Raw genomic sequence first — 24753 nt, 5'->3', positions numbered from 1 at the left:
GTTTCGGCCGGTCCGTCGCCGGGAGGGTCCGGTCGGAAACACTTCCGGCTTGGCCCCGTTGGCGCTGGGCGAAGGGGAGGCGGAGAGCGGAGACCGAGGGAAGCAGGCGGGTAGGTCGGAGCCGCGCCGGTCGGGGCCAGGGGGTCATGGTATTGGGGAGGGGGCTTGTGTGAGTGCTTGGCCCAAGCGAGGTCCCCCTGACTCCCTCCTGGAGGGGAAAAGGGGGGTCCTAAATCCCTCCCCCCCCCGAGAGAGGGTGGCTTACCCTGCCTGGTGATGCCTCTCAACTGAAAGGGAAGGCGGTGTGGCTGCTTGTAGGGGCGATGCTGGGTTTTCTTGGGGGGTGCGATCCCACCCCAGCCCCCAAAAAATTGGTGCTGGAGTGACTTCAGAGCAACCCATCGCAATCTCTCGCAGCCCTAAATAGGGTTGCCAAATTAAGAAGAGCGAAAGAGAGTGAGATCACGCTATGACGGCCATTCAAAGCAAATAAAGGCAGTTCGCCTCAAATTTTACCCCAGAAAAAGAGGACGTGTCTTGAATAAAGAGGACACACGGCAACCCCTAGCAGGAGGGCCCCTCTGGGGCTTGTCGCACACGCATGTGCGCATACGTGGATTTGCAAATCTGCCTGCGCTTAGCTGCCCAGAGCTTCAGTGCATGGTATTTTACCATTTATTGTGTTTTTAATTGTATTGTGTTTTTAATATTCGGTTGGGAGCCACCCAGAGCGGCTGGGGAAACCCAGCCAGATGGGCACGGTATAAATAATAAATTATTACAGTATTATTATTGTTATTATTATTATTATTATTATTATTATTATTACTTGACACACCCTTTTAAGCACAAGCATTTGGAGAGGATCCCTAACATTGCACAGAGAGAGAGAGAGGACCCGAAAGACATGACAAAGCTGTATCAATGCACGACGTGGCATTTTGCGTTAAAACACGGGACAGTCCTGTGTGTACAGGACAGGCGGCAACCCTGGTTGTAAGCGTCGGTGTTGACAGGACTTGGGACAGGGTTGTGACACACCTGTGGAGGATCGAAGAGGTGCTGCTCTGCACCATGGTGGGGACTGTTATGGGAAAGGTGACCCCAGGGGCCTGAGTGTGAAGGGGAGGGTGGCTAGGCAATTAGCCCTGCTTTAAGAGAATCTTGTTGTATACAAATATTGGGGGGTGGGGGCTAGCCAGGGGGTTAACTAGACGACCCTCTAAGTCCCTTCCAGCTCTACAATTATATGATTCTATGATAGCATGCAACATACGTAAAATCAAAAGCCCAATGAACATTAATAAGCAGTGCTAGTCATTAGAAATGGGTATTGTGTTTGCTCAGCTTGAAGGAATGCCTGGGGTGGGAGGGGGGAATTATTGGAAATGCAAAAAGCTGATGGTGTTGTTTGGTGGTTAGGGAGATTCCTCATCTCCCCAAGGAACAGTGTATTCAGCTCTGGCATGTAAATACTTACAGATTTGGTATGTATCAGTGTCACAGTATGACAGTGAAGGTTTGACAGGCATTTAGGATGAGTTATGTGAAGTGCTTTTTGAAGGAAGATAGCCACTTTGCGGGACACGGGTGGCGCTGTGGTCTAAAGCACAGAGCCTAGGGCAGGGGTCCCCAAACTAAGGCCGGATGTCGCCCAATCGCCTTCTAAATGCAGCCCACGGACAGTCCGGGAATCAGCGTGTTTTTACATGAGTAAAATGTGTCCTTTTATTTAAAATGCATCTCTGGGTTATTTGTGGGGCCTGCCTGGTGTTTTTACATGAGTAGAATGTGTGCCTTTATTTAAAATGCATCTCTGAGTTATTTGTGGGGCATAGGAATTCGTTCATATATTTTTTCAAAATATAGTACAGCCCACCACATGGTCTGAGGGACAGTGGACCAGCCCCCTGCTGGAAAAGTTTGCTGACCCCTGGCCTAGGGCTTGCCGATCAGAAGGTCAGCAATTCGAATCCCCGCGGCGGGGTGAGCTCCCGTTGTTCGGTCCCTGCTCCTGCCAACCTAGCTGTTCAAAAGCACGTCAAAGTGCAAGTAGATAAATAGGTACCGCTCTGGCGGGTAGATAAATGCTGCTCTGGTTCACCAGAAGCGGCTTAGTTATGCTGGCCATATGACCCGGAAGCTGTCTGCGGACAAACGCCGGCTCCCTTGGCCAGTAAAGCGAGATGAGCGCCGCAACCCCAGAGTCGTCCGTGGCTGGACTTAACAGTCAGGGTTCCCTTTACCTTTACCTAGCAACTGTTCAGACTATGAACTGCATGAGATGTTTCTTAGGTGCAGTGACTGTAGGGAGAAGGCAGTAGGATTGCAGCTGTCCCAGATACATAAGTTCATATCTACATCTCCTATCATGCCTCCACAATAGTAGCCCTTGTCCATGATCTGTTTTGCTGTTCTAAGTGTGGGTTTTTTTCTGCCTTGGGCTTTCTTTGCGATGGTCTCAAATTAGTTTTGTGGGGAGACTGCGGTATAATTTAGATCTTGCAGCACTTGTATAGACATCTTTGTGCTTCTACAATCGTTGCCTTTATGAGAGCTGAGCCTCTGAGGTAGCAAGAAATGATGGCAAAAGGTTCTGTGGCAATAAATTTTCACGATATATTATGGCATTTGCTTTTGGAGATCAGAGTCGCCTTTATCAGATGTATGAAGTGATAACTTCAATGGGCAGGTGAATATACTCTCGGCTTGAGAGAGCGTGCATTACAGGCCGAGGCCAAAAGGCAAAGAAAATGCAGGATGGAATGGTCTGTGTGTCACATGGAAAGCCTGTGGGGGAGGGGGTTAGATATCATGTGCCAGGCATGTCCAACAGGTCGATTGCGATCTGCTGGTTGATCGCGGGGTGTTCTAGGCCCTCCCTCTTCCTACTGCCCACACTGTCTCCTTCCAGTGTTTATTTTTTGCGAAACAGCTGCAGAACAGTTCATTGGGTGCTCGTCTGCTAAGTTGCTTTGCATGTTTTCCTTTGGATAATTCTCACCGCCTCCCACTATAATGCTTAAAGCATTAGCCTACACTTTCCCATTTCACCACCGCACAATCATAGAGGTAAATCTCTATGGACACAATTTTCTCTTTGGTCCCTTGAACTGTTTCTGAAACAGCTTGTGGGAGGAAGGCATGCAGAGACGGAAGCATTTCAGCAAGTGAAGGAAGGAGGCTGCTGCTGTCTCTCTTTCCCCCACCCATCTGAGTTGTTCTGGAAACTACAGAGAGAAATGTCACCAGAGAAGCAGTGGCTCGATGACAACCACTTTGTGACTAAGAGGCTTGCACCCTTCTATCCTTAGTTGCAAAATCCATTCCTGAGCCCAGGCTCTCAGAAGTAAAGTGTCTGTCCCTCTCATGACTCACTGTTGCATGGTCAGAACAGTGACCATGCAAGGCAAAGCCAGTCAGTGCCTCAGAAAAAGAAAGCAACACATTCCTGTGAAGGAATGCGTATTCACATTGGTCTGCAACGGCAAAAAGTGGACATCTTGAGAAGTGAGAGTATCCCAGATCCAAGTCTCTTGTTTTTCTTTTTCTTTGTTGGACTATGCTGGCCTTAGGAACTGCCATTGGAGCATCCCAGCCCTATAATTATATTAGCCTTGCAAATAATTTTATAGGGGGTGATCACACACACACACACCACTTCCACCCCAAACCTTTCTGTTTTTCTTCCATCTTTAAAGGGCTGCACCACATGTGGTGGTGCTGAAATTTGCAGCTTGGGCAATTGCATGATGGCAGTTGCAACCTGTTCCAGATGAGTAGCGCATTTAGTATCTTAAGTCACATCAGCTTCTCCTCTGGATGAAAAAAAAAAACCCCAGACATGAGTTTCAAATGCAAATATATCCCCAAACGTCAAAAGATGTGATCAGAGCATGAGGTTTACATTATCAAGTACAAATTACAGCTGCAGAGAGATTATTTTTGGAGACGAGTGACCTCAAAACCTGATCTTCCTATAATTGCGTGTCTGCAGTTGCTGAACGCTCCAATTGTTTTAATTGTGACGTGGATATTGTGCTGCTTGCCACAGAATATAGCCACGCTTGGACAACTGCCAAGGAAGTATAAGGGCGTGGAGCTCCTGGTGGTCAGAATGACTTGAATTAAAAGCCTGGTTGCTTCTTTGTCTTGGCTGTCCTGAAATACTTCCTGGTTTTGCAGAGGGAAGGTTTACTTTGCTTTTGCTGTGGTTTTTGTGTTAAATAGAACACAAAGGATGGCAAAGACCTGCAGGATGGCAAAGACCTGCAGAAACCAGTTTGGAGAATCTTGCCCATTAACCATAAGATGAACGTAAATGAATAGTTCCAGTTACAGGTAGGTAGCCGTGTTGGTCTGCCATAGTCGAAACAAAATAAAATAAAAAATTCCTTCCAGTAGCACCTTGGAGACCAACTAAGTTTGTTCTTGGTATGAGCTTTCGTGTGCATGCACACTTCTTCAGATACACTGAAACAGAAGTCACCAGACCCTTAAATATAGTGAGGGATAAATGAATAGGTTCCTTGCCTACATCAGCAAAGGAGAACCTGTAGCCCTGCAGATGCTGTTGAACTCTTGTTCTCACCCATCCCTGCCAGAATGACTACTTCAGTGTATCTGAAGAAATGTGCATGCACATGAAAGCTCATACCAAGATCTAACTTAGTTGGTCTCTAAGGTGCTACTGGAAGGATTTTTTGTTTGTTTGTTTTGTCTATGGCAGACCAACACGGCTACCTACCTGTAACTAGAATGACTACTAGTCAGGGAAAATGAGAGACAGGGGTGAGATCAAAGCCATTGATAGCCTTATTCCCCATGAATTTGTCTAATCCTCTTTTAAAGCCAAGGCGGAGGTCATCGCCGCATCTTCATATCTACAAGACCGTTCTAGATGGGGGGGTCTCGTGTTTATTTATTTCATTTTTGAATCGTTCCACATAAAATATCCCAGAGGGATTTTTAATAACAAAAACAAGTTCCAGTTACAGGTGGGTAGCCGTGTTGGTCTGCCATAGTCGAAACAAAATAGAAAATTCTTTCCAGTAGCACCTTAGAGACCAACTGAGTTTGTTCTTGGTATGAGCTTTCGTGTGCATGCACACTTCTTCAGACTTCTGTTTCAGTGTATCTGAAGAAGTGTGCATGCACATGAAAGCTCATACCAAGAACAAACTCAGTTGGTCTCTAAGGTGCTACTGGAAAAAACAAGTTCAATAGGCTGGGATGAAAATATCCACTTAAAAAGGAAAAGGAAAAGGAAGGTCTTCAGTATGTGCCCAAAATATAATAGAGACAGGGCTTCTCTGATATGCGAGACATGGGAAGGGCTGGGATCTATAAGGCATCCTAAACATTTGTTTATTGGCGGGTGCTGACATTGAGTTAGGACTTTCTTCTGTGTGAGGATGTATAAAAATGTTGCTATATTATTTGTCTTTACTTGCCTTAACCATATCCAGTTCTAGGCATTTATTGGAAAAAGAAATAATCTTTCTTGCCTCGGGAATTTCTCCAGCAAACAGCTGGCGGAATGCAAGATTTGGGTGTGGATTTGCTCAGCAGGCGTGTGAGTCAGCGAAAGAGGCATTACAGTATTGGCAGCAAATCATAGTGCCTGGCACTGCTCCTCGGGTGAGCTGATAACTTAGAAATGCAGAACTATCCTGTCTCAAGTCTCAGCACTGGAACTGGAAGCTCTGCAGGGTATGCAGATTTTGGGGTTTGACTCTCCTATGTCTGCAGTTAGGTCTTTGCATAAAGCTCAGTTCTGCCCCCATGAAACTTCCCTCCAGGCAGCTGCTTGTAGGCATTTTCCAGAGGGCCGACTTCAACCTTCACCTCCTACTCATAAGTAGCAAGATTTTTCCACCAGGCTCCCTCTGCTTCCCTTATCTGAACCAGATCCTTTCCAACCTACTTTGCATGGAAAGGCGAGTTATTTCCTCATTCCATTGCTTTGTTGATACTTTGCCCAGAATGCTGGATTATCAGGCATTGTTAACAACTTGCAATTTTTTTCTGGGTGTCAAAACCCACTCTCAGTGCAAAGATTAGCAAACTTTCACTCACTTTGAAAGTTTTGAAACCCACGGCAAGCATTTTTTAGCAATACAAGAAAACATTCCTTTGATTCCAGACCTCTGAAAGGTCTGCATGGGTTCTGCTTTTCAGCCTGGAACCAGTTTCTGCCGCTGTCTTTCAAACCACCTGTTTCCCTCTGTTCCAAGGTGTGCAAAGCTCCACTCTTTTCCAGATATGTTGGGCTTCACTCCAGAAGCATGGACAAGGCCCATGGGTTCCATCTTGTCTATGTACTCTTGCTGTGAAATGTTGGGGCCCTGTGGTGTACATTGGCTGCCAGCAGCACTCCAGGGTTTCGGGTAGGAGTCTCTCCCCCCCCCCTCGGCAGTGTTAGAAACACACACATATATATAAGCTATATAGGTGCCAAATGGCTTCTCAAACCAAGGTTGAAAAGGTAAAGGGGCCCCTGACCGTTAGGTCCAGTCGCTGACAACTCTGGGGTTGCAGCGCTCATCTCGCTCTATAGGCTGAGGGAGCCGGCGTTTGTCCGCAGACAGCTTCTGGGTCACGTGGCCAACATGACTAAGCTGCTTCTGGCGAACCAGAGCAGCGCATGGAAACGCCGTTTGCCTTCCCGCCGGAGTGGTACCTATTTATCTACTTGCACTTTGATGTGCTTTCGAACTGCTAGGTGGGACCGAACAACAGGAGCTCACCCCATTGCGGGGATTCAAACCACCGACCTTCAGATCGGCAAGCCCTAGGCTCTGTGGTTCAGACCAAAGCGCCACCGCGTCCCTCAAACCAATGTTACAGTCACCAAAATGGAATTTCCAGTTGACATTTTTGGGCAAGACGGCTCTAAAGTTTTATTTTTCAAATGTTGAACCTACTGTGAATCATTCTCAGTTAAAAATCTGGCTAGTTCAGATGACAACCTTGAGCTAAGTTATGAGCTCTGAGAACTTAAAGAAGAAATCTCACTTTATCCAAGGAGAAGTCCGTATATATTGGCCTATTCCGACCTCTTTTTTTAATGGTGACTGCTGCTGTTCAGGCTGCACAGAAAAAGCATTTTGGTTCCAGATATTCATTCTGATTGTGCAGATAAAATATAACTGATAGAATTCTACATTCTATGGGGCATTAGTGTGTGAAAACAGTCACGATCCAGTGATCCCCAGGCATGCACCTTCAAAAGGTGGAGATGTTGGGTGCCATCCTGGTGCCCAGGCATCTTCACTTGGTTGCAAGTAGCAGATGCTGTACCACCGAGTTATGGTCCAGTGAGGAGTGTGGCCAGTTCTGGTGACCAGACAGAGAGGGGCCTGAGGTTCCCTGATCCCTGATCCCTGTCTCATAAAGCGAGACCAGAAGCGGTTGGTGTAAGAAGGTCTTGATTTTAGTCATTCACATAGTTCAAGAAAGGGGTCCACATTTCTTGGAAGATGCCTCTATTCCTTATGCCTTTAATTGCCTTCCTGTGTCTGGTGAGACGCTCAGATATTGCTGTACCCCAGATACTATTTCCCCATAACTTGAGGGGCATTTCAGTCTGGTTCTTCCATTGCTCATCATGCTGCAGTCAGTAAGAAGGCTGCTAATTCACTGTGGTTCCAATGTTCCTATGTAGAATAGAGAACCTGTGGAAGCCCCCAGGGAATCCTGTAACTGCAGAGGAAGCTGAAAAGGTTGTGCCATGTTGCTGGGACCTTTGGAAGAGACGGGTCCTCGGCTCATTTTGGTTAAGGTCTCTGCTTTGTCCTCTCCCCCCCCCCACCCGCAGCTCAATCTTTTGCTCACTGCTTTTAACTAAGTGCTAAAATAAGCCCTGCCACTGAGTGCTGTCTCTCCACACCCCCTTCTTTCTCTGTTCTTGCATTCCTGCTGGGTCATGGGAGAAAGACCTTCCTGGCTGCCAGCTGGTTTTTACTGCCCTCTTGTCACTATGACAGATAAGAGGTGGCTCAGAGGAGGACTCAAAACATTCCCACCTTGACCCTCTTCCGCTAGAAAGCCTGCTAGCTGTTGGCAGCCCAGACGATCTGCTCCTCTGATCTGGCTGCCGGTTCCCTCCACCCTTCTTCTTCTTTTTTTAATTTTAAAAAAACAACCACACCTCATTCGTTCTCCCGCAGGTCTTTCCAGCCGAGCTGCCGGACGCAATTCGCGGGATGGAACCCCAGGGCTCTGCCAGGCTGAATTCCAGGAAAAGGAGAAAAGAAGGGGTGGGCCCCAACGGGGCGGCCGAAGCGGATGGCATCCCCTCCAAAATGCCACGGAACTGCTTGGTAAGTAAAAGGAAAAGGGGGAATCGTGGCAGGAAGTTTCTGCTTAATGTTTAACTTCCAGAAAAGCTGGGTGGCGCATGCTGAGCTCCAGCCCTTTCGGAGCCAAAAGCAACGCTCCTCGGCTAACTTTAACACTTACCAAGGATAGATTTTAAAGAAGGGTTTTCTAAAAAAAAAAACAATAAAGCAATGTCGGAGTTGTGGACATGGCTGTTTTGCTTCCTGCTTTGGATTGCACATTGTGCCAAAGTGATTCTAGACCTTGCCTGATGTGCATAATGTCGCCTTTTCCAATCCAGTGCCCTCAAAGTGCTTTGAACCACAACTCCCATCAGCCCCAGCTTTCACGGCCACACGCACGCCAGCCTAGGCATGATATGTCCCTGCTGGCAAGGGCTGATGGGAGTTGTAGTCCAAAACATCAGGTTGGCGAAGGCTGCTGGAATGTGATGGCTCCCTGCTGTCCCTCTCAAGAGAAGAATTCCTTATTCTAGCAATCATTCTCTCTAGCTGTCATCTCGGATCAGGGCTTCTCATCTGATGCACCCGGTAACCTTCCTTCCTCATATCGGATTGCAGTGCTTTGCCCTTCTCGGCTGTCTCTCCCTTGCTTACTGGCTGTGCCTCTGGCCCAAACTGGAAAGCAGGGCTGCAAAGCGGTTGTGGAGCTTAAATCTCTCCAAGTGGACTGTCCCAGTCCCACAGGCAGCGTCGTTCTTAACAACTAGGTACCGCAACAAAAGGTTGCAGCGCATCCCCAGCCCCCAACAGGGTGTGTTGCTGTTCCTGAATGCCAGCCTGCTAGCCGTGGCTTTAGAGAAGGGGTGGAGGTGACCAAAATAGGGTTGCGGCAGAAGCGGCAGCAACTGCCAGAGAGTGAAACCCAGCTGGTAGCTCTGCAGGGCTGTTGTGTTGCAGTTGGGCAAGGAAAGGGGTGTGAGAGGCTCTCTTGAGCATCTTCCCCCCACGCTTTCTCCACAGACATCTCCTCCCTTGGGGTGCAATAAGCTGTGAGGGGTTTGAGTGAGTCACTTCACTCTCGGCCTCTCAGGGTCCCCATTTTCTTTTCCAGCTTAACAATCAAGATTCCATGGCTCTTGGGACCAGTGAGCGTGCTCAGACCCATTTTAGAGTTTTTAGACTTCTGTACACTTGGAGGTCCCCACCCCCAACACACACACACACAAAGAAAAATACGTGATTCCTCCCATCTTCTCTCTCATTGGCTCCGTTGTTTTTTTTTTGTTTTTTTTTACAGCATGGGGACACAGCACCAGAGAGAGGTCCTTGCGGTGGGTTTTGAGGAGGAATTTGTAGAGAAAATGCATATTGAGCTCATACGCCTACAGCTCCTTAGTTTTTTTTATCATGATTCCAACTTTGAATGCCGGGACAAGAAAGGGGTGGGACCGGAGAATGGAGAGAGAGAGAGAAAAAAGAGACGAAAGAGGTTCCTTTGTTCGTTCAAAAAAAAGAAGTAATAATACAACAGTGGTATATGAAACATTTGGAATCTCTGGATTTTGTGTGGAATTAGTTCCCACGTTCCACAGCAAGAGAAGCTGCATTGCAAATACAGTGGTGCCTCGGTTTTTGAGCATCTCGGAAGTCGAAGGTTTCGGTTTTCGAACGCCAAAAACCCGGAAGTAATTGCTTCCATTTGCGAACGTGCCTCAGAAGTCGAAAAGCTTCCATTGCTTGTTTTTCAGTTTTTCCAATTGAACTTGCAGCCAGCCCTTTGCGCCTCGGTTTTCAAATGTTTCGGAAGTCGAACGGTCTTCCAGAACGGATTACGTTCAAGAGCCGAGGTACCAATGTATATATATAACCCTGCACTTCAGCAAGTTGGGTCACTGGGCCATCTCATCCTGTGCTCAGTCTGGCAGTGGCTCTTCAAAACATCGGGCAAATGACTTTCCTGCTACCCAGGAACAGAAGAGCCCTGTAGCTGAATCAGGCCAGTAGCCCATCTAGTCCAGTGTCCTGTTCTCACAGGGGCCAGTGTGTTGCTTCTGGAAATGCCCCAAGCAGGGCCTGAGTGCAGCAGCGGCAGCTCCTCCACCCTTGTGACTTCTGGCAATTGGCATTCAGAGGCACGCTGCCTCCTGATAGTGGAGAAAGAAGGCGTCCGTCTCTGATAGCCATATCTCCCACGAATTTGTCTCATCTTTTAACGCCATCCTGGTCGGTGGCCATCGTTGCATCCTGGAGGGAGGGAGTTCGGTAGGTTAACTCCGCGCTGCGTGAAGAAGGGCTTTCTGTAGTCTGTCCTGAATCTCTCAACAGTCACCTTCATTGGATGAAGTGGACGTGGCGTTCTCTGAAAGTGTGGGCTCTGTGGCCCCTTCAGACACCCCCTTGCTGAAATCCTTCCATAGCCTTGGGCCTGGTGCCCATTTGGTTTTGACAAGGGATTTGACAAGCTGGAACGTGTCCAGACGAGGGCAACCAAAATGGTCCAAGGCCTGGAAATGATGCCTTATGAGGAACGGCTTAGGGAGCTGGGTATGTTTAGCCTGGAGAAGAGAAGGTTAAGGGGTGATATGATAGCCATGTTCAAATATATCAAAGGATGTCATCTAGAGGAGGGAGAGAGGTTGTTTTCTGCTGCTCCAGAGAAGCAGACGCGGAGCAATGGATTCAAACTACAAGAAAGAAGATTCCACCTAAACATTAGGAAGAACTTCCTGACAGTGAGAGCTGTTGGACAGTGGAATTTGCTGCCAAGGAGTGTGGTGGAGTCTCCTTCTTTGGAGGTCTTTAAGCGGAGGCTTGACAGCCATCTGTCAGTAATGCTTTGATGGTGTTTCCTGCTTGGCAGGGGGTTGGACTGGATGGCCCTTGGGGTCTCTTCCAACTCTAGGATTCTATGGTCTGTTTTCATGTCTGATTCAGTGCTGAATCAAGATGCCCTTTCGCCCTTCCGTGTTAAAGCTCACCTACTTTCTTGATATCCTTTTATAATTTAGGGTCTCAGGGAGCCGGCTCCATTTTCCGATGAGCTTGAAGTGGACTACAGCAAGCCATACACCCGAGTAACGTTTGATGAAGCATTAAGGGGGACGCCGTGTAAGTAATTCTCAAAGCGCCCAGTCTTGAGCAAGTGGGAAGAGGGATATATTTCTGTCCAGCCCCTCTCAGCGGTGGCGTGAAGGGATCTGTGGTTTATGGGTGACATCAAAACCTGGAAATGATGGTGATGATGATTTACAGCTTTTATGCCCCACCTTCTCCAAGGAGCTCAAGGCGGGGTTACATACTTCTCCCCCTCCTCAGTTAATCCTCACAACAACCCTGTGAGGTAGGTTAGCCTGAGAGGCCGTGACTGGCACCCAAGGTCACCCAGTGAGGTTCATGGCTGAGTGGAGTTTTGAACCCTAGTCTCCAAGGTCCTACTCCAGGAGTCAGCAAACTTTTTCAGCCATGGGCCGGTCCGCTGTTCCTCAGACCTTGTGGGGGGCCGGACTATATTTTGGGGAAAAAATATGAACAAATTCCTATGCCCCACAAATAACCCAGAGATGCGCTTTTTTAAAATGCACACATTCTACTCATGTAAAAACACCAGGCAGGCCCCACAAATAACCCAGAGATGCATTTTAAATAAAAGGGCACATTCTACTCATGTAAAAACACGCTGATTCCCAGACCGCCTGTGGGCCGGATTGAGAAGGCGATTGGGTCGCATCCGGCCCCCAGGCCTTTGTTTGGGAACCCCTGTCCTACTCCAACCCAAACCACTGCATTTATTATAATCCCCTCATCTTTCTCCCCTATCCCCTTCTCCACCCCATCTGGGTGGGTGCCAACTGAGAGGTCCATATATATAGCAAAACACAATAGCTGCTCCCACACTCGCTCATTTTCCCTATCAAGGATGCTGTGATCTCAAATGGCTATATTTAATTTTGATCAAAACTCCCTTCTGGCTTTATCAAAACTGGAGCAGCCTTTAGCAAGATGCGCTCCCCCCCCCTTTTTTCTCTGCCCTCCCAGCTTCCTTCTCAGCAGAGATTTGCCCTCCTAATCCCCAGTCAAGAGTTCAGGAAGGCAAAGGGAGGGTTTTGCCTCTGGGCTTCCTTCGGCTGACTTGAGTGCAAAGTGCAGAGCCCCACCTCGGCTTCACCCAGCCCCACTTTCACAATGCAGCTACGAAATCCCCTTAATCTCTCTGCTAATACCTGGGAAGTCATTCTATCAGATCAAAGAGCGGCTTTGTGGCCTCAGCAGGTGGGCGGTGCCTGCCTCCTGTGTATCAGAGAGTGAGGAAAAGGCCGAGGATAGGGGAGAGGAGGCATGAAGCCAGAAGAGGATCACCAGTCGCTCAGAGCAGCAAGCAAACCTTCCGAAAGGCCATGGCTTGACCTGGCCTAGCCGGTTGGTGAAAGGAATGCTAGCTCCGTACAGTTGGATGGGTCCCCCAAGGGTCATCTAGTCCAACCCCCTGCAATGCAGGAGGCTTCCTTGGCCAGTTTCCCTCCTGTTCCTTTCTTTGGCCACAGCTGGGCAGCAGCGGACATTGTGAATCCCTGCCCGTCACCCCCAAGGTCCCCCGCTCAAGACCATTCGCAGAGCACAGAGTTAATCTTTGGAACTCACTTCCCCAGGAGGCAGGGATGGCCACCACCTCGGGTGGCTTTAAAAGGGGACTCGACCAATTCAGTGGGGAGGAAAAGGCTCTCGGTGGCCACTAGCCACAATGGCTCCGGTCCGCCTACGCTGTTGGAGGCGTTATGGCTCAAAATGGCAGTCGCCCCTGCTCTTGGATCCTGCTTGTGGGCTTGGCACAGGAATCTGACTGGCCACTGTCAGAACGAGCTGCTGGACAAGAGGGGCCACTGGCCTGATCCAGCAGGCTCCCCTTAACATCCTTATCTGCAGGCTCCCGGCTTGATAAACAGCCCTGATTTAGCCTTGGACTGGGGGTCACGGGCACTTTGCCTCTTTGGGTGATGTTCGTTTGTACAAACATAAGGAGAGCCTGCTAGGTCAGGCCAGAGGCTCACCAGTCCGGCACTCTTCGGACAGTGCCCAGTCAGATTCCTGCGGGAAGCCCACAAACGGGGGGGCCTGGGAGCACGAGCAACTCTTGTGCCCCGGGGTTCCCAGAAACTGGCATCCAACCAATGGCCGAGGAACAACATAGGCATTGTGGCTACTAGCTCTTGGTAGACTTAACTTCGAGAACACTGTCCAACCATCTCATCCACGACAGAGGACGAGATGGTTGGACAGTGTTCTCGAAGCGACTGGCATGAGTGCCTGGCGTGTTCTGGTCCATGGGGTCACAAAGAGTCGGACACGACTGAACGACTGAACAACAACAGACTTAACTTGCATGCATTTATTTAGTCCTCATTTAAAGCCAGGTGGCCGTCACTGACTCTATAGGAATTTGGTCGGTCTCCCCCATTTCCTCAAGGCATGGGTCCCTCTTGCACATGGATATCCTTCCTGCGCATGTTGGAGCCGTGAGACACAGCCGCATGTGGAAAGGGGTGCGTGGTTGAGTTTACAGCAGGGCGGAGCTGCTCGCAATTATGCTGGTTCCCAAAATCCCTGCGCCACGTTGAACCTGTTTTTCCAGGTGTATTTCATACGCTGAGATTTCCCTGGAAATTTGAGTAGATCTCTCACGACCAGTGAAAATCTAATCAGTGCTAGAAAGTCATTACAGCCAGAGGGATCCTTATTTCTAATGCACCAAGGAGCTGAAGCTGGAGAAGAGGGAAGTCTCCTTGCTCACCTGGATTGATTGATTGATTGATGCTACTTTTGCAAAGGCTCTGGGTCTGATTGTGTCATAGAGTTGGAAGGGACCCCCGAGGGTCATCTAGTCCAACCCCCTGCAGTTGCAGGAATCTCAGCTAAAGCATCCAAGACAGACGGCCACCCAACCTCTTCTTAAAAACCTCCAGGGAAGGAGAGTCCCAAGGGAGACTATTCCACTGTCGAACAGCTCTTACCCTCCTTGGGAATCTCCTTTCTTGTAACTTGAAGCCATTGTCTCTGTGGATTTGCCTGCAACCAGGAACTCTGAGGACTTGAGCAAAGGAAGCTGCGCTTCAAGTCACTGCAAAGAGAACCACTCTAGTGTAGCAGACAGAATCTTGGACTTGGGGTTGGAACAGGCCCTTGTGGAAGTCTTAAGGCATCTCACTAACCAGCTTTCCCTTTTTCCTCTTCTTAGTGGACAGACCAGTCAGGGTTTACGCCGACGGAATATTTGACCTTTTCCACTCTGGGCATGCACGGGCCTTGATGCAGGCGAAAAACCTCTTCCCGAACACGTACCTGATTGTAGGGGGTAAGGCAGAGCTCCTTTGACTCCATAAACATTTTGGAGGAAAGCTACCTGGCTGGGGGAACCGTGCGTGATATGTAAGAAGCAGGTAGAGAGAATTTTAGATTCACCCAGGGATCTTGATTTGGCAGAAGATTAGAGCAGACAAGAGAAAGTACTTTTTTCCCCTGGAGGAAAAACATGGCCCAGAAGACAGCCAAGGAGGCTTGTCTAAAAATAGGACCCCAGAGAGTGTTAAGTGGAAACTGATCGAACCCACAGTTGATCTGAAAAGATGAACAAGTCTGTATGTGTTCCATTGCCATTTCAGAGCAATTCAGGTTTCATTCCATTAAAGTGTGTCCAATGCGGATGTGGGCCCCTCTCTAAGTTGGCCATCATGGCAGCCGTGTGTTGGCTATATTGGCCTGTCTTTATACCCTGCTGCCTTTGGTCTGTCCCATCTGGCCAGATGTCACAAGGGAGGCTGTTCCCTCCCTGGGCTCAAGATGCCAGGCAGAGCTTCCTTTTCCTGGGATACTGTCTTGACCAGGGGTCAGCAAACTTTTTCAGCAGGGGGCCGGTCCACTGTTCCTCAGACCTTGTGGGGAGCCGGACTATATTTTGGAAAAAAAAAATATGAACTAATTCCTATGCCCCACAAATAACCCAGAGATGCATTTTTTTTAAAGCACACATTCTACTCATGTAAAAGCACCAGGCAGGCCCCACAAATAACCCAGAGATGCATTTTAAATAAAAGGACACATTCTTCTCATGTAAAAACACGCTGATTTCCGGATCGCCCGTGGGCCGGATTTAGAAGGCGATTGGGCTGCATCCGGCCCCCGGGCCTTAGTCTGGGGACCCCTGGTCTTGACTTTGTAGCATTTTAGCAAAGTTTTATTGTGCAGTTAGCTCTCTGTACAGTTTACATCTGAATGTTTATGCAGTTCTTGGAGTGATGCATCCTGTTATTCCAAAAAGTGCCATTCCTTGTATACAGTAGCTTGCGGAGATTTCTGAAAAAGCAAAACTCAGTCCTTGGTCCCAAGAATATTATACGTAGAAGTGTTGGGGGGGGGAGGGAAGGTGTTGATGTGAGCGTGTGCACTTTGTTTCAGCCGGAGATGTAGTTTAAGGGGTTAAGCCAAAATCATAGAGTTAGAAGGGACCCTGAGAGTCATTTAGTCCAAGCCCCTGCTCAGCTAAAGCATCCGAGACAGATGGCCATCCAACCTCTGCTGGAAAACCTCCAAGGAAGGACAGTCCACTGCCAAACAGCCCTTACTGTCAGAATGTTCTTCTTCTTCTTACAAGAATCTACTTTCTTGTAACTTGAATCCATTGGTTCGGGTCCTATCCTCCAGAAAAGAAAACAAGCTTGCTCCCTCTTTCGTTGTGACAGCCCTTTAGATATTTGAAGGTGGCTATCATATCTCCTCTCCATCTCCTCTTATCCAAGCTAAACATCCCCAGCTCCCTGGGAAGGTGCCATATCCTGAATCAGACCTGTGCTCCATCTAGTTCAATACTGTCTACACCAGGAGTCGGCAAACTTACCGGGCCTCGGGCCGGTTCCTCCAGCGCCAATCAAACGGAGGGCAGGGGAGTGTGAGCCCATACGTGTGCGCACATGCTGTTTCCAGCGCACTTCCAGGTCGGCGGAGCGTTGGAAATAGCTTGGGCGCATGCTCACGGGCCTCCTCAGACCTGGATGTGCACCAGAAATACACTTGCACATACGCACAAGCTATTTCCGGTGCTCCTCCAACCCGGAAGTGGGCAGCCTCGCCGCGCTGGTAAGAGCGGGCGGTGGCAGTGGGGATTGCCGCAGGCCGGATGATTGAGTCCCGCGGGCCTTAGTTTGGAGACGTCTGGTCTACACTGACCGGGAGCGGCTCTATGGGGTTTTCTGGCAGTGGGTCTCTCCCAGCCCTACCCGGAGATGTCACGGCTTGACCCCGGAGCCTTGTGCTCCCAGCCCTTTCCTAGATGGTGTTGTGACACCACAGGGTGTTCCAGGCGGGAGCTCCGGGGATGAGGCGCCCCAACGAGGACGGGCAGGGTTGCTTAAGAGGCCCAGAGCTCGTGTTCTCACCCCGTTTCCGTTTCCACGATTGCAGTCTGCAGCGACGAGCTGACGCACAACTTCAAGGGCTTCACGGTGATGAACGAGGCCGAGCGCTACGACGCCGTGCAGCACTGCCGCTACGTGGACGAGGTGGTGAGGAACGCCCCGTGGACCCTGACGCCCGAGTTCTTGGCTGAGCACAGGGTAAAAGAGCCTCTGTGAAAGGGGGCTTGGAGGGAAGGGGGCCGGGTCCCCTTGTAGCTCTTCCGGTCCTTAGCCTTGCAGCCAAGCGGGATTATCAGAGCTGTGGCAGAAAGGGAGCCAGACTCCATTCCTCCTGCCCTCTGATGGGGGGCGCCCTAGAGACCTGGCCAGTGGCAGCACAATGGGCTGAAAGGCCTTCCCTGTTCCGTGTCTCTGTGCCAGTCCCTGCTTGGTGCCCTCATCCACCAGGCCACGGGTTGTGCCGCCACCTCGTCTCCGCTGTTTTGCTAATGGCTCTTGCTGTCCGATCCCACAGATCGACTTTGTTGCCCACGACGACATCCCTTATTCCTCTGCCGGCAGCGACGATGTCTACAAGCACATTAAAGAAGCAGGTGAGCTTGTGTCTCTGCAGTAGATCCACCCGGCCCTCCCGCGATCCCCTCTGGGGAGGCTTGGGGCTGGCTCCCCTCCAGGCCAGCGTTCTGCAGAGCCTTTTCGCTTCCCTACATGCTTCTAGAGCAGGCTTTCCCAATCGTGAGTCTCCAGCTGCTGTTGGACTACAACTCCCATCATCCCTAGCAAGCAGGGATGATGGGAACCATAGTCCAAAAACAGCTGGAGACCCAAGTTTTGGGAACTGCTTTAGAGGATAGGACTGTGAGGGGCTGCTAGCCATGAGGTCAGAGGCAGCGATGCTTCTGAATCCCAGTTGCTGGAAACCACAGGAGGGGAGAGTTGCTCTTGTGTTCGAATCCTGCTTGCAGGTTTGCCATAATGGGCATCTGTTTGGCCAGTGCTGGACTAGATGGGCTTTTGCAGTTGCGTGGGGTTCGTAGCAGAAAACCCCCGCATCCAGAAGCCATAAATCTTGGCCGGCATGGCGCCCAGCACGCTTCTGGTATGCAGCATAAAGTACTTTCGATTTCAGCAGGGTTGAAAAAAACACGCAGCTCTTTTGGAAGCACAAACCTGCTGCAAAGCGTCTGGAATAAAGCAGTCTGTCACGAACTCAGCACGACTCTTGCATCTTCAGCAAAGCAGTCTTTATTAAAGCAAATAAATCACAAAAACGCCAGGAGACAGAGCACACATCTCTGACCGGCTGTGAAGCAGCAATGAAAACGAAACCAGACACACACTGGAAAATTCCACCAGCAGTATATACATACACAGAAAAGGAACGTCACATCCCCTTGTGGGCTGGACGCAACTTGGAGCTGTGTGTAACCCTTTCAGCTCACTCCTCACATGGGCCATTGGAGAGCAGTGAATTCAGGTGGGAGGGGAACGCAGTGGCTGGGGGCTGGGAAGCCCGAACCTGCTCCCTCCTCCTTCGTCCCTTCCTCCCCACCCAACGTCCCCGGTCTTTCTCATCATGCTAATTGCAAGCCTCCAAGAAGGGTACAGGGCCTTTGCGGACTGGATCATGTCGCCACGCGCACGGAGCCTTCTTGGGCCGACTGGCTGCCCGCCCAACCCTCTCCATCTGCTTGCAGGAATGTTCGCGCCGACTCAGAGAACCGAAGGGATCTCCACGTCGGATATCATCACTCGCATCGTCCGCGACTACGACGTCTACGCCCGGCGGAACCTGCAGAGAGGCTACACGGCTAAGGAGCTCAACGTCAGCTTCATCAACGTGAGTCTGGGGAACCTTGTTTTCTGTGCACAGACATCTTCGGGTCGCCTGGCTGCAGAAGAAGGGAGGGCCCTGTTTCCATGCAGGAGGTTCAAACCCCCCATTTACCCCATGAAAAATTATATGTACGTTATCCTATAAATAAGACATAATACATATATGTTTAATCATGCATTAAGATATACAGGTGAAACTCGAGAAGTTAGAATATCTTGGAAAAGTCCATTTATGTAAGCAATTGTTTTCATTAGCTACTGGAGTTTAATATATGAGATAGACTCGTGACATGCAAAGCGAGATATGTCAAGCCTTTGCTTGTTATAATTGTGATGATTATGACACACAGCTGATGAAAACCCCAAGACTGAAATTGTTAATTTGGGGTTCTCATCAGCTGTACGCCATAATCATCACAATTATAACAAATAAAGGCTTGACATATCTTGCTTTGCATGTCATGAGTCTATCTCATATATTAGTTTCACCTTTTAAGTTGAAACAAAATCGAAAATTCTTTCTAGTAGCACCTTAGAGACCAACTGAGTTTGTTCTTGGTATGAGCTTTCGTGTGCATGCACACTTCTTCAGATACACTGAAACAGAAGTCACCAGATATAATACCCCTCCCCACTCCCTCACTATATTTAAGGATCTGGTGACTTCTGTTTCAGTGTATCTGAAGAAGTGTGCATGCACACGAAAGCTCATACCAGGAACAAACTCAGTTGGTCTCTAAGGTGCTACTAGAAAGAATTTTCGATTTTGTTTTGACTATGGCAGACCAACACGGCTACCCACCTGTAACTGGAACTATTTTGTTTCGACTATGGCAGACCAACACGGCTACCCACCTGTAACTTTTAAGTTGAATTACTGAAAGAAATGAACCTTTCCACGATATTCTAATTTTTCGAGTTTCACCTGTATACCCCATGAATATCCTTATATATTAGTATCTATATATTTTACATAATACATAACTGCTTTCTGTACATAACATTATATACCATACGAGTATTATTTAGGTATTATATCCTGTTTATCTGATTTAAGAACATTACATATACATTGCGCATTACTGTACAAGCTCATGGATATCCATTAATCACTACCCTTCATAATCTTACATTCAGACATTACCTGAAATATTTCTCTTCAACACGGAAGTGTATTTTATACCCGGTTATTTATTGATCTGGCTTCTCACGTGAGAATCGTCAACCCCTGCATGTAAGGCCCCCCTCCCTCATTAAACGGATCAGGTGGCAAGAGGTCATATGAACATTGCCTTTCCGGAAGACACCCAATTCCCACGACATCCAGATCTTGCCACCCAAAGAAACACATTTCTGCACCTGCTTTGAGTGTGGCAGCGCAAGGTGTTTCCTGTATGCAGAATTTGGCCCTTCTGCCCGGTGCCATCCCCAAGGCTGCCGTTTTTCAGCGAATGCCACCGACTTAGCCCTCCCCTCCTCTTTTTTTGCAGGAGAAGAAGTACCACTTGCAAGAGCGCGTGGACAAAGTGAAGAAGAGGGTGAAGGACGTCGAGGAGAAGTCCAAGGAGTTTGTGCAGAAAGTGGAGGAGAAAAGCATCGACCTCATCCAGAAATGGGAGGAGAAGTCCCGCGAGTTCATTGGCAACTTCCTGGAGATGTTTGGCCCCGAAGGAGCTCTGGTAAGGAGGCAACAGGGTCAGACGCCTTCTGCTCCTCTGCCTAGTCCCAGGGCTTGCAGGCCCATGGGGTTGCATCTGGTTATAAGCCCAGCTGCACTCTGCACGTGTGCCTGCGCCCTCTGGGCCAAGCGCAGTCGCGCTGAACAAAGACTGCACATAGTCCCCATGGCCACAGGCGGAGCCCCTCCTCTGCATCCACAGCAGCCCAAGTTTGGTCTTTGGCACCTGAGGATTGAGCAGCATGGAGGAGCCGTGACCAGCCCCTGGTGGGCGGGGCCAGGGGCAAAAGTGGGCAGGGCAACAGGTGTCACTCAAAGCCGGGACGCATTCCACCCAGGCACCAAAGGAGAACCATTGAGGGGGTGTGGCCTGAGGGCTGGGGGTGTGGCTTGGCTGTCTTCAGCCTCTGGGACTGAGGCTCCCCGTCCGCCAGAGTTAGAAGGATCTCAGAGGGGAGGGCGGGAAGAGGCCCTGGTCAGCTGCTGCTGCTGCTAAGTCAGAGCAGATAATACTGAACTGGGTGGGCCCCCAGGTGATCCAACTCGATAAAGGGAGCCTTGTTGCACATGCTAACAGCAAACCCAGCCGGTGAGTTCAGGCAGGACATTCCTGTTAGTACGCCCTGTTCAGCCCACGTCTTGAGCACCTTCACCGACCTTCCGATCCCAGGAACATAGATACAGGTCCTGGTGCAGCGGACTCGCACCTGCTCATTGTGAGCACCTCAAACTCAGCAGAGTAACAAGATATTTGCATTTATAAAAACAAGTAAAAACAATGTAAAAAATATATGTTTAAATGGGTACTCATTACATGATGAGGGCATATTCAACATATCCAGCCCGACTTAAACCATGTCCTTAAAATCATTGATTAAACATAGATATAACTAATAAAATTTAGACTCGGGTTATCGGTTCTATGAGATAGGCTACTAAAATATAGATCCAACAATATTTTAGGCCACTATTTAAAGTTGATTTACATCACAGACCATCTTTCGACGTATATCTATCAAGGCTGCACAGAATCTGGCGACAGCGTAAGTGATTTCTGCGTAAGTGATCGCTTCTCGGCCTTTTGGCTAAGATCAAGTGTAGCAGAGTAACGGAAGCAAAACTGTGGAGATTTTGAAGCATACCTAATTTATTTCCAACAGTCACTACAGATCACTACAGACATGCATGAGAAGAGCAGCTCTCATACGGCCGTCTTATCTCTACACAGATAAGAGCGGGAAACTTTCAGTACCAGGGAGTAGCTTCCGCCCCCTCCTTTCTCATAACATGAAAGCAAAACAAAAGATCAGGCGATTCTTGCAATGGGAGGGGTGAAAATGCCAACAATTCCTGGATTGCAGGGGGGTTGGGCTAGATGACCCTTGGGGTCCCTGCCTTGCACACTGAAATAAAAGTCCCAGGTTCAGTCCCCAACAGCATCTCCAGCCAAAGAACTCCTGCCTGAACCTCTGGAGAGCTGCGGCCAGTACAGAGCCAGGTGAACTAATGGCTTGATGACTGGATAAGTGGCATGGGGCAGGCCTGAAACTTGGTGCCGGTGCGAGTCCTCTGCATGGGAAGGACCCAAACCCAGCAGCAGAACACCTGCCTTGCATGCAGAAGGCCCCAGGTGCAGCCCCCGCTAGCACCGCCAGGTAGACTTGGCAGAGAACCCTGGAGAGCCACCGTGGCGGCTAGTCAGCGTGCCAGCGTTTCTCAGACCAGGTCCTCGGCTGTTGTTGGACTGCAACTCCCATCATCCCTGACTGCTGTTATAATAATAAACTTTATTACGGTCATAGACCAGCAAAAGAGAAAATAAAACGATAGTACATAAAATAAATATTTCTTAAATATCGTCTTTTAACAATACTATTTCAGATCCCATGTTAGATTAAAATTAAGCTAAAATTTAATGGGCGATAATTCCATTTAAGTATTATCTGCTATGGCTTGGTGGACGGCTTTATCGCTGTTGTCGGTTGATATCATGACGCGTCTCAGTCTTGCTGCATGATAGCAAAATTTAGCTACAGTCATAGTTCGCTCTGGGTTGATGTCCTCAATTAAGTATCTAGTTAGCATTTCAATTGAACGGCCTGGTAGATTTTTTAATAGGGGTTCGATTAACTCCTTCCTCAAATCTCGATACAGAGTGCAGTGTAGGAGAACGTGGCTAATAGATTCGATTTCCTTGAGATCACAAGGACATAGCCTCTGTTCTATTGGGATCCGAAGATATCTACCAGTTAGTAACGCCGAGGGTAATGCATTAAAACGAGCCCTAGTAAAGGCCCATCAGTGTCTCGGGTTTTCTAACGTCTTTAGGTAGATAGCTGGGTGGTTTGGGCGGTGCTCATACAGTTGTCTGTACGTTGAGGGAAGACGAGTTAAGGTGTTTTGGCGGTCGATATCAGCGATTCTTTGCCTAATAATCTTTTTCGCCCTTTCGTTTCCCATAGATAGAGTAGCCTGACCGCTGTTCCCACTAGCTAGGGATGCTGGGAGTTGTAGTCCATCAACAGCAGGACCCACTGCTGAGCTAGGCGGACCACTGGGTCTGATTCATAAGGCAGCTTCCTATTCTTAATTTGCCGAGTCAAATGCAATGCGAGTTTTGCGGCAGGTTTCTGAACAGCGCTCTGCCTTTTCTCCCCAGAAGCACATGCTGAAGGAGGGCAAGGGGCGTATGCTGCAGGCCATCAGCCCCAAGCAGAGCCCCAGCAGCAGCCCCACCCATGACCGCTCGCCCTCCCCTTCCTTCCGCTGGCCCTTCACCGCCCGGACGCCCCCCTCGTCTCCGGCCAACGTCCCCAGGAACAAGTCGGCGGTGGCCTACGACATCAGCGAGGACGAGGAGGACTAGAGACCCTGGGCCCCGTGGGGATTTCTGCAAATGCTGCTTCCTCGAGGAGTCCCGCCTCCAGGCATGAAGAGAACCGCTGATGATGATGAGCTCCAGAGAGCGAGCGCCTCCCCCCAACCCGCCGCCCGAGGGCTGGGTCTGCCGTAGCAGCCCACCCAGGGGGCATCCTCTTCCTCCTCTCTCGCTGAGGACTAGTGCCTTGGGGAGTGGGGCGCATTGTTGCGTTTGAACGCCTTCCCCACTTCCCCTTTCATTGGTTATTTGCTGTCTTGTTTCTTGGGGGAAACGGGGGGCGGGGAGGGGGCTCTTATTTTAAAAGCAGGTGTATTCCTTTTAAACTTTTAACCGTCCCGAGCCACTCGTGGAAATGAGCGCTGTGGTTGGCGGGGGAATTGTGGGGCTGGCAGAGCCGGGAGGCCGCCCTCTGGGCGAGCATTGTTGCCTGCCTTTCCCCAAGTCCCAGGGTGCCCCCTGCCTCCTCACAGGCTGTCTCCAGTTCAAGGCCCTTAAGCTGGTGTGAAGTCGAGGCAGTGCAGGAAGCGTTTACAGTAGAAAATCTGTAAAGAGAGAGAGAGAGAGAGGTGGCGGCTGGCTGTGGAGTTACAAGATGTTTTTTGGGATGCCGGAGCAGCAGTTGGTCACCTTGCAAGCCCTTCTGTTCCCCCAGTTTTGCTGGTCCTCAAGAAGATAAGGGGGGGGGGAGAGGCTGTGCAAAAGGGTGGGGAAGAGCATGTCTGCAGATTCCCACTGTAACCGCAGTGAGGTTGTTGGGTCGTCTGCTCAGCCGCCTTTTCCTGGTTCTGGCGCACACAATAATAAAAAGGAAAACTTCACTTCGCTTCCCGAACGGGCAAAGGTTGCTTAAAGTTCCTGTGGATGTGCAGCGGGACTAGCGACACCCCCCCCCCCAGGCCTCAAAGGCAAGTTGCTTGCTGCCGAATTGGAGGAGAGCACCAGGCTAGCCTTGCGCGACCCTCAGGTGGGATGTGCGTTGCGTTGGCAAAGCCAGAGCGGGGCTGAATGGGTGGCACTCGTTCCGTAGCGTCCGGAAAAGCGGCCCCGATTCTCCCCATTCTGAGACTTCTTGTTGGGCAGCGAAAGCAAGAAAACTTGGGAACCTGTTAAAAGCTTAAATTTTTATCCCTTTTACGTGTTGTGCTTTAAGCAAAGGTTTGTGACCCCTTTCCTGGCGCCGGGTGTTTGGCCTTTGTTGACGTACCCATCTTGCCTTTGTTGACTTACCCATCTCTTCTCAGAATGTCCCTTCCTGACCCTAACCCCCTCCTGCCTCACAGCTTCCAAAGTGCACCATGCAGCTGTGTCTGATCCTGCAACTCTGCTCTCTTGCCTGCCTGTGTCCGTGTCATAAATGCCGAGTGGTCAGGGCTTTGCTCCCACCCCCCACCCCTTCATGGGGAAGAGGGGAACAGCCCCGTTGTGCAACTATGGCTGAGTGTGTGTTCTGTGCTCCCAGGAAAGACCAGCAGCAGCGCAGATCTAGCTCAGGAGGGTGCGACACCCTCGTGGCGTCACCTCCAAATCTTCTGGGTGATTGAGTGCAAGCCCTGCCAACTCTCAGCTCTGCCTTGAGTAAGGTGCAAATTAATATCACGCAAAACAGCTGCTCTTCCAGTGAACTGCCCGATGTCTGGGGGTGCACTTCCTGTTGGCTTTTGTTGTTAACTG

At 49.7% G+C, this 24753-nt stretch overlaps 1 protein-coding gene across 1 annotated transcript; it reads left to right on the top strand.

Moving 5' to 3' along the window:
• PCYT1A (phosphate cytidylyltransferase 1, choline, alpha) lies at positions 1–23392 on the top strand. The gene is made up of 9 exons (XM_033150908.1): positions 1–110; positions 8172–8324; positions 11294–11393; positions 14515–14631; positions 16734–16885; positions 17202–17280; positions 18385–18527; positions 20014–20202; positions 22861–23392. The coding sequence occupies exons 2-9, from the start codon at positions 8208–8210 to the stop codon at positions 23065–23067; spliced, it is 1104 nt and encodes a 367-aa protein (XP_033006799.1). The 5' UTR covers positions 1–110; positions 8172–8207; the 3' UTR covers positions 23068–23392.
• The last annotated feature ends 1361 nt before the right edge of the window (positions 23393–24753 follow it).

Source organism: Lacerta agilis, chromosome 5 (genome assembly GCF_009819535.1).
Source record: "Lacerta agilis isolate rLacAgi1 chromosome 5, rLacAgi1.pri, whole genome shotgun sequence".
Lineage (NCBI taxonomy): Eukaryota > Metazoa > Chordata > Lepidosauria > Squamata > Lacertidae > Lacerta > Lacerta agilis.
The sequence above is the reverse complement of the archived record's forward strand: the minus strand, read 5'-3'. Positions and strand labels throughout refer to the sequence as shown.